The sequence below is a fragment of the Nicotiana tomentosiformis genome, chromosome 8 (genome assembly GCF_000390325.3).
Source record: "Nicotiana tomentosiformis chromosome 8, ASM39032v3, whole genome shotgun sequence".
Classification (NCBI taxonomy): Eukaryota; Viridiplantae; Streptophyta; class Magnoliopsida; order Solanales; family Solanaceae; genus Nicotiana; species Nicotiana tomentosiformis.
In genome coordinates, this window is record NC_090819.1 from 7516144 (window position 1) to 7528634 (window position 12491).

General features: G+C 42.7%; 1 protein-coding gene across 1 annotated transcript; it reads left to right on the forward strand.

The window, feature by feature from the left end:
- Nucleotides 1–273: 273 nt before the first annotated feature.
- Nucleotides 274–1059, forward strand: LOC138897034 (uncharacterized). The gene has a single exon (XM_070182988.1). The coding sequence runs from the start codon at nt 274–276 to the stop codon at nt 1057–1059; it is 786 nt and encodes a 261-aa protein (XP_070039089.1).
- The last annotated feature ends 11432 nt before the right edge of the window (nt 1060–12491 follow it).

Genomic DNA, 12491 nt, shown 5'->3' on the forward strand with positions numbered 1-12491 from the left:
CACAGTGAGCCCCATACAGCTTGTGAAATATGTGGAAGATGACACCCTACTCATGAGTTTCAAGCCTCGATTGAGGAAGTTAATGTTGTTGGGAATTATAACTTCAATGCAATGGGTCAGAAGCACCCTGATTTCTCATGGAGTTCACCTGGGGGTACTGCAAATGCATGGCAACAAAACAATCCCAGATTTTAAAGAGCTCCTGGTTTTGTGAATCAGCCTTGGCCGCAGTTTCAGCCTCAAAAGCCAAGTCAGACTGGGTTAGAAGATCTAATGAAGTCCTTCATTGTCAAGACAGATAAGAGATTAGATGCTCATGGTTCAGCTATCAAAGAACTTGGAACTGGTTTGCGAAACTTGGAGAAGCAACTGGGTCAAATTGCAACTATATTGTCTGAGAGAATTCCAGGAACTCTGCCAGCTGATACTGAAAGGAACACCAAAGAAATGGTGAATGTTGTGACCTTGAGAAGCGGGAAAGTGCTGAAAGATCCCACTCCGGTCCAAAAAGAGATTGTACCTAAAAAAGAAATTGAGGAGCAGCTGAAAAATAAAGTTGATAGGAAGAACATAGGCAAGAAGGGAGATGAGAAAAAGAAGGAGGAGGAAATTTCAAGAAGGGAGAAATCTAATGAAGAGAGCAAGATCATGCATGCTCTACCTTTTCCCCAAAAGCTATATAGAGAAAAGCTGCACAAACAATTTGATTCATTTCTAGATATGCTGAGACAGGTTAATGTAAATTTATCGTTCACAGAAGTTATCTCACAAATACCAGCTTATACCAAATTCTTCAAGGAGATCCTCACAAAGAAGAGGAAGATAGAAGAGACCTCAGTGGTCAAGCTCACAGAGAATTGCAGTGCAATCTTGCAAAATAAATTCACACAAAAGTGTGGAGATCCAGGGAGTTTTAATATACCTTGCTCGTTATGCACTCTTAATTTTGTTAAGTCTTTGTGTGATTCTAGTGCCTCAATTAATTTAATGCCTTTGTCTATTTACAGGAAACTGGAGAATGAGCTTGGAGAGATAAGGTTTGCGCCAATATATTTGTAGCTGGCAGACCAAACAACTATAATACCCAAGGCGATAGTGGAAGATGTCTTAGTTCGGGTATATAAGTTCGTATTTCCAGCCGACTTTATAGTAGTGAAGATGGAGGAGAACAAGGAGATACCCCTAATCATAGGAAGACCATTCTTAGCAATGGGTAGAGCAATATTAGACATACATGATAGAAAACTCATGCTGAGAGTGGGTGAGGAGACTGTGACTTTTGAGATGAATGTAGAGATGGGGGTGAAAAAGGAGAAGCTAGCTGCAAGTGTTGAATGGAAGGTGAAGAGTTCGAAAGAGAAGGTCCAGGTGATAGAAAAAGACAAGTATGGGGTGTACCCCAAGAAGGCTGAGAAAAAGTTGTCTGCATGGATTCCTGCACTAGTTCGGGAGAGAAGAATGGAGTCCGACATTGATTCAGACCCTGGCTAGATATTCAGGGAAGTTTCCTCTACCTTATGCTTTTTATTTGTGTGTCATGGGGACATGCCACAACTTAAAGTGTGGGGTGGGAAAATATTTGTATATTATATGTATATTAATTCTAGTTTCTTTGGGTTAGTTGTAGCTGTTTGATAGAGAAAATATTGAATTAAAAACAACATAAAAGTTTTAAAATTTTCGATTTGTCTCTACGATGTATATCAATCGACATGTTTCTTGAGGGATTAAATTCGAAAGAAAAAGACAAAAAAAGATTTTCTTTTGTTAGGTAGTGTAATAATTCCCATTGGTTTTTCTTTGTGCCGCGGTTCTTTTCCTAGGGTTTTGTTTGAACCGGGTGTAGTTAGTTTTTGTTTTGTAAAATAGTAGGAAACATTGTTCTATGATTTGAATTGAATGCAATGTCTCTTGACTTGATTATGCCTTGAGAATAGAGTACTTTAGTTGTGACACTTAGGCTCAGTTTTTTACGCTTGTAGAAGTACCTTAAAGTGTATGTTCTTAACTTTACTTAACTGCTTTGACTAGAGTGTCTTGATAGTCTAATCCTGAGTGAGTTATGTGCCATGTGGGTGTGAGGTTTTGTGTTATTATGTGCATTGCATTTGATGTCTAGAACTTTCCCTATGTGGGTGCAAAGCAAAATAGTAGTTTTGTTCAGTCTTGGAAGTGATATAGGCGTTTCATTGTTGAGCCAGTTATATGCTTTTGCTCACCTAATTGTTATGTATCTTAGTTAACCTCTTTGAGCTTGTAATCATGTTCCTTTGGCAACTACATTACAAGCCTTACCCATTTGTTTGAATTGACCATCTATTTGAACCTTGTACCTCTCATGAGCACTTAAAATTGTTATGAACTTTATAAAAAGTTAAAGTGTGGGGTGGTTGGTTTGGCTTTTCAGTGGAACTAATGAAATAAGGAGAAAGGTGCACTGTTTTGAAAAAAAAAACGTAAGAGCCACTTGAAAGAGAAAAGAAAAAAAATATAGTTGTATTGTTGTGCAAAATATTCTTTGATAGTGGCAACTCTTGGTGTAATTGTACTTAAAGAAGTTAGGAGTTAATGTATATTGATGTGAAGGTAGAGTTATGGTTTGACATAAGAGTGGGGTTTTGAAAGGTTAATTGTATATATTAAAGTGCTTAGGGAGATGTAGTCACTCTTAAATTTAAATGTATCCTACATGTCCCGCAGCTTACATTACAACCAATTAAAGTCCTACTTGATCCTTGACTGAATGAGCTTAATTAGTAGAATAGTACACTATCGGCAAGCTATGGTTCATTTTTTGTGGCATATGAATGTTGTTTCTGAGAGTGAGCGAAACATTTCTATCTTGAGTTCCTAATTGTTCTTAATTTCTATGGTGTTTGGAACTACTCTCTATTGTTCTGTGAGGGCACTTAATTCATGAAGAGAAGGTAATATCGTTGACCTCTAGGTTAGAGTAGTGAGCGGGTTATTAATAATGCATGGTACCTACGAGTCAAATGTTGAGGCTAGGATGTTACACTATTGTGCTTAATCTATTTTAAATATTCTTGGTATGATGAGTTATAAGAGTTGTGTAATAAGGCCGTGTCTTTACAAAGTGTAGTTTGATTGCTCGATGATAGGCTATAATCTCGGGTTTTAGTCGCTTATTGCACTAATTTACTGCACTTTAATTGAGTTGAGCTTTCAATCGCTAGTGTTTTGCACTAATTGTGTGTTTTATGCCTTGTAAGAGTGATTCCGAGTTATGTAGATATTGTGGAACTAATTTGAGTTATTTGGAGCTTTAAAGTCCAAGTAAAAGCCCAAAGGAATAAGCCGGGATCGTGTTCGGGGATCGAGGATCACTGTTGGATGTAAAAATACAAGGAAGAATCAACTGCTGAAAAAATACACTAGTGTGACGCACTGTGCGACGCATCAGTGTAAATTTATATCAGAAATTGGCAAAGTTTAGAGGCCACCCAGGTGCACGAGCGTGCACTAGGCGTGCAAGTTAGGCAGAATACTGTCGAAAGTGCACGGCCAAATGCGCGAGCACACTCCCAGGTGCACGGTCGCGCACATCCTATTCCGAAAAGAGTCTTATTTCACGTAAGAGAAGGTGTGTTCGTTTGGGGCCGACCCTACTTGGTATATATACATGGAAACGGGTATTTTCTGTACTTTTGACATATTTGAGACCTAAGGAGGCTAAGGAGTAATTGGAGAAGCAAAAGCACAAGGAGTTCATATTTCAATCCTCACTCAAGACCCGAGTTTGGATCGTTTTATGTTTTCCTTTTCTTTAAACATATTTGTGATGAATTACTCCATATCTATGGAGTAGTTCTCTTTAAAATTTGATGCATTTGGTATATTGATATTTGTTTGTGGATTATAACTCTAGTTTTTATGTATTGAATTATTTTGGATGATTTAATTATTGCATCTATATTCACATGTTCATGTAATCGAGAGAGGTATAACTTGTGATATTGTTGCATTATCTTGTTGGTTGAGTTCATTAATTCTTCTTAGTAATCGAAAGAGGCTAGTTGAATTATTGTTTAGACCTAGTTAGGAGGATAATCGAAAGAGGTTCTTCTAAAGACCAATCCACTATGAATTCTAGCATATCTTCATCAAGCGTAAATTGGTTCATATTATGAGGTTGAGACTTAATCGAGAGAGGAGTTTCTACTGAAAGTTTGAACTAATAATTGAGTTAATTTGAGAGACTCATTTGAACATTAGGAGTGATTTAACTAGAGTTAATCCCATGCAATTATCTTTCACCTATCCAATCAATCCCTATTTTCTCCCATTGATATCTTCCTTGCTTACTTTTGTTCGAGTGTCATTCGTCAATTAGGTTTAGATTCTTAATTAATTTTAGTTTTAAATCATATAAATCTAAATTATTAATCATCTTGGATAGCAATCTAGCTACAAACTATGATAATATTGTTTGACTTCAATCCCTATAGATACGATATTATATTATAGTATATTTGACTAGCGAGCATATTTAAGTGTGTGGTTTGCACTCTTCAAAGGGTACATCCATCAGTACATCTAGTCGGGTTATCTCCTTTCTGAAGGCTTGACTCATGGTCGAGAAGGGGTGTTTGTCTTATCTCGGTTATGTTCGGGATACTACTGTAGAGACTCCGGCTATTGATTTAGTGCCCGTGGTCCGAGAGTTCTCCGATGTGTTACCTTCTGATCTTCTAGGCATGTGTCACGACCCGGGAGACTGTGAAGTCTAATAGCCTTTATTTGTGTTTATATGTACTCCTGTCTACTAGAACTTGACTGTCTTTCATGTTAAAAATCATGCTTAGGCTATATTCCTGCTCATGGTAGTTATATTCAGTCATAGTGATTCTTGTACATGTTTACCTCAGTCTCTGCTATTTTCCCTGATGATATACTGTAACACTTTGATTTGGGTTGTTTTCCCTTTCTTTATTGAGAGCTATGAGAGTAGAGAGGTTCATGACTAAGTGAGGTTGGGGCATGTTTGTGAGGTATTGTACCTTATCACGTGAGTTATCTTTGCATATTCTGATGTGATATAATGGCATATCAGTTGTCCGTGCGGGCCTTGATATGATATTATAGCACGTGAGTTTTTCGTGAAGCACATGAGTTGTCCGCGCGGATTATAGCGCTTGGGCTATAGGAGCCCCTCATGAGTCTGAACACCCCCAGTAAACGCAGGTACCTATTAAGCGTGTGCATTGAGGGATGAGAGTTGAGTGTCGAGTTATTGAGGGTTCGAGTGCCAGTGTCTGTGAGGTTTCATCTATTTCACTTTGTTGCTGCATTTAGCAGATAATTGTCTGGCAAGAATTGGTAATTATGCAACTGATCTTATACTCATGTTTACTCTTAACTGTGAAAATTATCAACTGAATTGTTCTGTATAGCTCGTCACTACTTATAAATTCCTTATTTATTGTTGTTACTTAATGAGTTGGTTGTACTCATACTATACCCTGCACTACATATGTAGATCCATGTGTGTCTGTGTACGGAGACTGTTGAGTCTAGGCCTGTTTGAGTTTCGGAGACTGCAAGGTAGCTTCCAGCGTCCACAGGACCTTATTACTCCTTCCACATTTCTTTCCGTTTGTACTGATATTTAGACATTGGCTGTAATAGTTTTATATACTTAGACACTCATGACTTGGTGACACCCCGATGTTTGGGGCTCATTTTCCGCACTTTGTATCCAATTTGAGTTTAACTTTGATTTTATGAAAATATTCCTGATATGGAAAGCTTTACTTTACTTTTATATTTCGTTTGGAAGTATTTTTGGGAAGGTCGGCTTGCCTAGTACCACCGATAGGCGCCATCACGACATGTTAGGTTTCGGGTCGTGACAAGTTGGTATCAGAGCCTAGGTTACATAGGTCTCACGAGTCATGAGCGGGTTAGCAGAGTCTTGCGGATCGGTACGGAGACGTCTGTACTTATCTTCAAGAGGCTGCAGAACCCTTAGGAAAATTTCACATTCTTGGATTCTTGTCGTGCGAATCTGTCTATTCTGGAAACTAAACACTTGTTGTTTCATTCTCTAACCGATGGTGAGGACTCGTGCTACCGGTCAGGAGGGCCAGCCACCAGTTCCACCAGCCAGGGCTGCGAGAGGCTGAGGCCGCAGTAGAGGCCATGGTAGAGGCAGAGGTGTAGCTTGCACAGCAGCTGGGGTAGTACCTGCAGATCCACCAGTTGTCCCAGATCAAGACCAGATTCCAGTTATTGATGCACCAGCTCAGGTATCATATGTGCTTATTGTGATTCCAGGCCTTCAAGATGCCTTATCTCAAATTCTGACCGAGTGTACCAGTCTTGCTCAGGCGGTCTCTGTTCCGACCGCAGCAGCTACTTCTCAGGCCGGGGGAGGTTCTCAAACTCCCGCTACCCGCACACCAGAGCAGGTGGTATAGGGATTCTAGACACCGGGAGTACCACCAGCCCAGCCAGTTGCAGCTGCTCAAGATTATGCAGTTCCTGCTATGCCTGAGGATGATCATCATAGGTTGGAGAGGTTTGGGAGACTCCAGCCTCCACCTTTTAGTGGCACAGAGAGAGAGAGAGGATGCCCAGGACTTTTTGGACATGTGTCAGAGGATACTCCATACAGCTGGTATTCTGGAGACTTGTGGGGTCTCATTCACTACCTTTCAGTTTTCTGGGGCTGCACTCAGATGGTGGGAGACTTATGAGAGGCGTAGGCCTGTTGGCGCAGCACCCCTTACTTGGCAGTAGTTTTCCGTGGTCTTTTTGGAAACATTCGTGCCTCAGTTCCACATAAAGGAGCTGCGCAGAAAGTTTAAGCAGCTTCGCTAGGGTGATATGTCTGTGACGCAATATGAGATGCGATTCTCAGAGTTGGCCCGTCATGCTATCTGGTTGGTTCCCACAGATAAGGAGAGGATCATGAGGTTTATCGATGGTCTCATTTTTCAGCTACAATTTCTTATGATCAGAGAGAGCGTGTTTGGTGCTACCTTTGATGAGGTTGTCAACATTGCTCGGCAGATTGAGATGGTTCGCAGTCAGGAGAGGGTTGAGAGGGAGGCCTTGTGGTCAGGGTGGATTAAGCGGTGCTCCTTCTGGGGCTCAGTTCTAGCACGGTAGAGGTCGTCATTTCAGACAGGCTCAGTTAGCTCGGCCATTTCACTGTGGTGCGTCATTTGGAGATGCTTCTCACAGTCATCAGCAGGGCCAGTCATCATTCAGTGCACTACCAGCGCAGAGTTCTCATCATGCCCCGTTCGCTCAGACATCCCCGGCAGTTCTTTTGGGCATCAGGAGCAGCAGTTTCGTCAGAGGAGGGGTTGTTTCGAGAAGGGGGGCAGATCAAGGAGTGGCCAGGCCCGTTTCTATGCCCTCCCTGCCAAAATAAATGCTATTGCTTCATATGTTGTGATTACAGGTATTGTCTCAGTTTGTCACAGAGATGCCTCTGTATTATTTGACCCTGGTTCCACGTATTCATACGTTTCCTCGTATTTTGCTCATTTTTTGGATATGCCCCATGAGTCTTTAGTTTCATCTGTTCATGTATCTACTCTTATGGGTGATACTATTATTGTGGACCGCGTATATCGGTCATGCGTGGTGACCATTGGGGATCTGGAGAGCCGAGTGGATCTTTTGCTGCTTAGTATGGTCAATTTTGATGTGATATTGGGTATGGATTGGTTGTCTCTATGTCATGTTGTTCTAGATTATCATGCTAAGACTGTGACATTAGCGATGCCGGGGCTGCCGAGGGTTGAGTGGAGCAGTTCTATAGACTGTGTTCCCGGTAGAGTGATTTCATACTTGAAGGCTCAGTGGACGGTTGAGAAGGGTTGTCTATCCTATTTGACTTTTGTGAGAGATATTAGTGCAGAGACTCCTGCCATTGATTTTGTTCCGGTGGTATGGGATTTTCCGGATGTTTTTCCTGTAGACCTGCCGGGCATGCCGCCTGACAGGGATATTGACTTTGGTAATGATTTGGTGCCGGGCACTCAACCCATTTCTATTCCACTGTATCGTATGGCACCGGCGAAGTTGAAGGAGTTGAAGGAACAGCTTCAGGAACTCCTTGATAAGGGGTTTATTCGGCCAAGTGTGTCACCTTGGGGTGCACCGGTTCTATTTGTAAAGAAAAAGGATGGTTCCATGAGGATGTGCATGGATTATAGGTAGTTGAACAAGGTCACAGTCAAGAACAAGTATCCTTTGCCTCGTATTGATGATTTATTTGACCAGCTTCAGGGGGCAAGGGTGTTCTTTAAGATTGATATGAGGTTCGGTTATCACCAGCTGAAGATTCGGGATTCGGATATTCTTAAGACAGCTTTCAGGACCCGATATGGCCATTATGAGTTCTTGGTGATGTCTTTTGGGCTGACCAATGCCCCGACAGCGTTCATGCATTTGATGAACAGTGTATTCCAGTCCTATTTGGACTCATTCGTTATTGTATTCATTGATGACATCCCAGTGTACTCTCGTAGCTAGGAGAAGAATGCTCAGCACTTGAGGATTGTATTACAGAGATTGAGGGAGGAGAAACTTTATGCAAAGTTCTCCAAGTGTGAGTTCTGGCTTGGTTCTGTAGCATTCTTAGGGCACGTGGTGTCTAGTGAGGGTATTTAGGTGGATCCGAAGAAGATAGAGGTGGTGCAGAGTTGGCCTAGACCGTCCTCAGCCATGGAGATTAGGAGCTTTCTTGGTTTGGCGGGCTATTACCGTCGCTTTGTGGATGGATTTTCATCTATTGCATTGCCCTTGACCAACTTGACTCAAAAGGGTGCTCCATTCAGGTGGTCGGATGAGTGTGAGGAGAGCTTTCAGAAGCTCAAGACTGCTTTGACCATGGCTCTAGTGTTAGTTCTGCTATCAGCTTCAGGCTCTTACACTATGTACTATGATGTCTCGAGTATAGGTATTAGATGTGTTCTGATGCAGGAGGGTAGGGTGATTTCCTATGCCTCGCACTAGTTTAATACCCATGAGAAGAACTATCCTATCCATTAGCAGCCATTTTTCACGCCTTGAAGATTTGGCGTCATTATTTGTATGGGGTTCATTGTGAGTTCTATACTTCACCGAAGTTTGCAGCATTTGTTTAAGAAGAAGGATCTTAACTTGTGTCAGCAGAGATGGTTAGAGCTTCTTAAGGACTACGATATCACTATTTTGTACCATACGGGGAAGGCCAATAAGGTGGCCGATGCTTTGAGTCGTCGGGCGGAGAGTTTGGGGAGTTTAGCATATCTCCCAGTAGCAGAGAGACCGTTGGCATTGGATGTTCAGGCCTTAGCGGGCTAGCTTGTCAGATTGGATATTTCGGAGCCGAGTCGGGTATTGGCTTGTATGATCTCCAAGTCTTTTCTTCATGACTGTATCAGGGAGCGTCAGTATGATGGCCCCCACTTGCTCGTTCTTTAGGACACGGTTCAGCAAGGTGATACTAGGGATGTGACCATTGGTGATGACGGCGTGTTGAGGATGCAGGGCCAGATATGTGTGCCTATGTATATGGGCTCATGGAGTTGATTCTCGGGGAGGCCCACATCTCGCGGTATTCAATCCACTCGAGTGCCACAAAGATGTACCAAGATTTGAGGCAGCACTATTGCTGGAGGCGGATGAAGAAGGATATAGTTAGGTTTGTGGCTCGGTATCTCAACTGTCAGCAAGTTAAGTATAAGCATTAGAGACCGGATGGCTTGCTTCAGAGGTTAGAGATCCCAGAGTGGAAGTGGGAGCGGATCACCATGGACTTCGTAATTGGACTCCCACGGACTTCGAGGAAGTTTGATGCTATTTGGGTGATTGTGGATTGGCTGACCAAGTCCGCGCACTTCATTCCAGTTGGTACTACCTACACTTCAGAGTAATTGGCTGAGATTTATATCCGAGAGGTTGTTCGCCTGCATGGTATTCCAGTTTCCATCATTTCAGATAGAGGTACTCAGTTTACATCGCAGTTTTGGAGGGCCGTGCAGTGAGAGTTGGGTACTCAGGTCGAGTTGAGCACAACTTTTCACCCTCAGATGAACAGACAATCCAAGCGCACTATTCATATATTGGAGGACATGTTGCGCGCTTGTGTCATTAACTTTGGGGGGTTCATGGGACCAGTTCTTGCCTCTCGCGGAGTTTGCATATAGCAACAGTTACCAGTCGAGTATTCAGATGGCACCGTATGAGGCTTTATATGGGAGGAGGTGTAGATCTCTAGTAGGATGGTTTGAGTCGGGTGAGGATAGGGTCTTGGGTACAGACTTGGTCCAGGATGCATTAGATAAGGTGAAATTGATTCAGGAGCAGCTTCGCACGGCGCAGTCTAGGAAGAAGAGCTACGCTGACAGGAAGGTCTGTGATGTGTCTTTTATAGTTGAGGAGAAGGTTTTGCTGAAGGTATCACCTATGAAGGTTGTTATGAGGTTTGGGAAGAGGGGAAAGTTGAGCCCCCGGTTAATTGGGCCTTTTGAGGTGCTTCAGAAGATAGGGGAGGTGGCTTATAAGCTTGCCTTGCCACCCAGCTTGTCGAGTATGCATCCATTATTTCATATTTCCATGCTCCGGAAGCATGTTGGCGATCCGTCCCATGTTTTGGACTTCAGAACGGTTTAGTTGGAGGGTAATATGACTTATGATGTGGAGCCGGTGGTCATTTTGGATCGGGAGGTTTGGAATTTGGAAGTGCAGTTGAACTACTGTTGGTGGTGTTTTTCCGCACCTGCGGAGGTGGAGCCGCAGGTGCGAGGTCGCGGGTGCACTTGGGGAGCCACAGATGCGGACATAGAGGACCTGGGTTGGAACCACAGGTGCATAAAAGTGGTCGCATCTGCAAGCCAGCAGATGCAAGGCTGAGTCGCAGATGCAGAAGTGAGGAGTTGGTCGATTTCCGCAAAAACAGAGAGGGATGCGCAGGTGCGCAATCACAGGTGCGAGATTCGGCCGCAGATGCGGAACCTGGAAGTTTTAGTCAGTTCCGCACCTGCGATGGAAATTTCGCAGGTGCAGTATCGCAGAAGCGTAAAAGGGATCGCAGGTGCGGTTTCGCTAGGCAGCAGGTATAATAAGGGGACTTCGTGATATTTGCTCATTTCCACCATTTTCAATTCGGACCTTGGAGCTTTTGGAGTGAATTTTTGAAGGGTATTCAAGGGTTTTCATAGAGGTAAGTTGCTTGAGCTATAATACTCCTAGCTATGGTGTTTTCCTGTTGTTTTCCCACCTAATTAGTAGGATTTTTGAAGTGAAATAAGGGGTTAGGGCTTGGGATTTTGGAGAGTGTAATTTGAGGATTTGAGGGACCAAATGATGTCGGATTTTGATAAATTTAGTATGGGTAGACTCGTGAGTTTCGGGTTTTGTGACTTTTGTTGGATTTCAAGACGTGGGCCCGGGGGCCGGGTTTGAGTGAATATCGGGATTTGGCCTATAATTTGGTATTTTCCTTGTGGGATTCATTCCTTTAGCTCATATTGATCGTATTTTATTGCTTGTGGCTAGATTCGGGTCATTTGGAGGCTGGTTCGAGAGGAAAGAGCATTCTGGAGTAGGAGTTCTACGCTGTTGAGGTAAGTAATAGTTTTAAATCTGGTCTTGAGAGTATGAAACCAAGAATTCGGTATAATGTGAATGTTTGGAGGTGGCACCCATGCTAGGTGACGGGCGTGTGGGTGTACGCCGTGAGGGATTGATACTTGGTCCGTCCTGGGAGACTGTGAAGTCTAATAGCCTTTATTTGTGTTTATATGCATTCCTGTCTACTAGAATTTGACTGTCTTTCATGTTAGAAATCATGCTTAGGCTATATTCCTTCTCATGGTAGTTATATTCAGTCATAGTGATTCTTTTACATGTTTACCTCAGTCTCTGCTATTTTCCCTGATGATATACTGTAACACTTTGATTTGGGCTGTTTTCCCTTTCTTTATTGAGAGATATGAGACTAGAGAGATTCATGACTGAGTGAGGCTGAGGGCGTGTTTGTGAGGTATTGTACCTTAGCACGTGAGTTGTCCGTGCAGATTTTGATGTGATATGGTGGCACGTGAGTTGTCCGTGTGGGCCTTGATATGATATTATAGCACGTGAGTTGTCTGTGCGGATTATAGCGCTTGGGCTGTAGGAGCCTCTCATGAGTCTGAACACCCCCAGTGAGCGTAGGTACCTATTGAGCGTATGCATTGAGGGCTGAGAGTTGAGTGTCGAGTTATTGAGGGTTCGAGTGACAGTGTCTGTGAGGTTTCATCTATTTTACTTTGTTGCTGCATTTAGCTGATAATTGTCTTGCAGGAATTGGTAATTATGCAACTGATCTTATACTCTTGTTTACTCTTAACTTTAAAAATTATCAACTGAATTGTTCTATATAGCTCGTCAATACTTCTCAATTCCTTATTTATTGTTGTTACTTACTGAGTTGGTTGTACTCATACTACACCTTGCACTACATATGTAGATCCATGTGTGTCTGC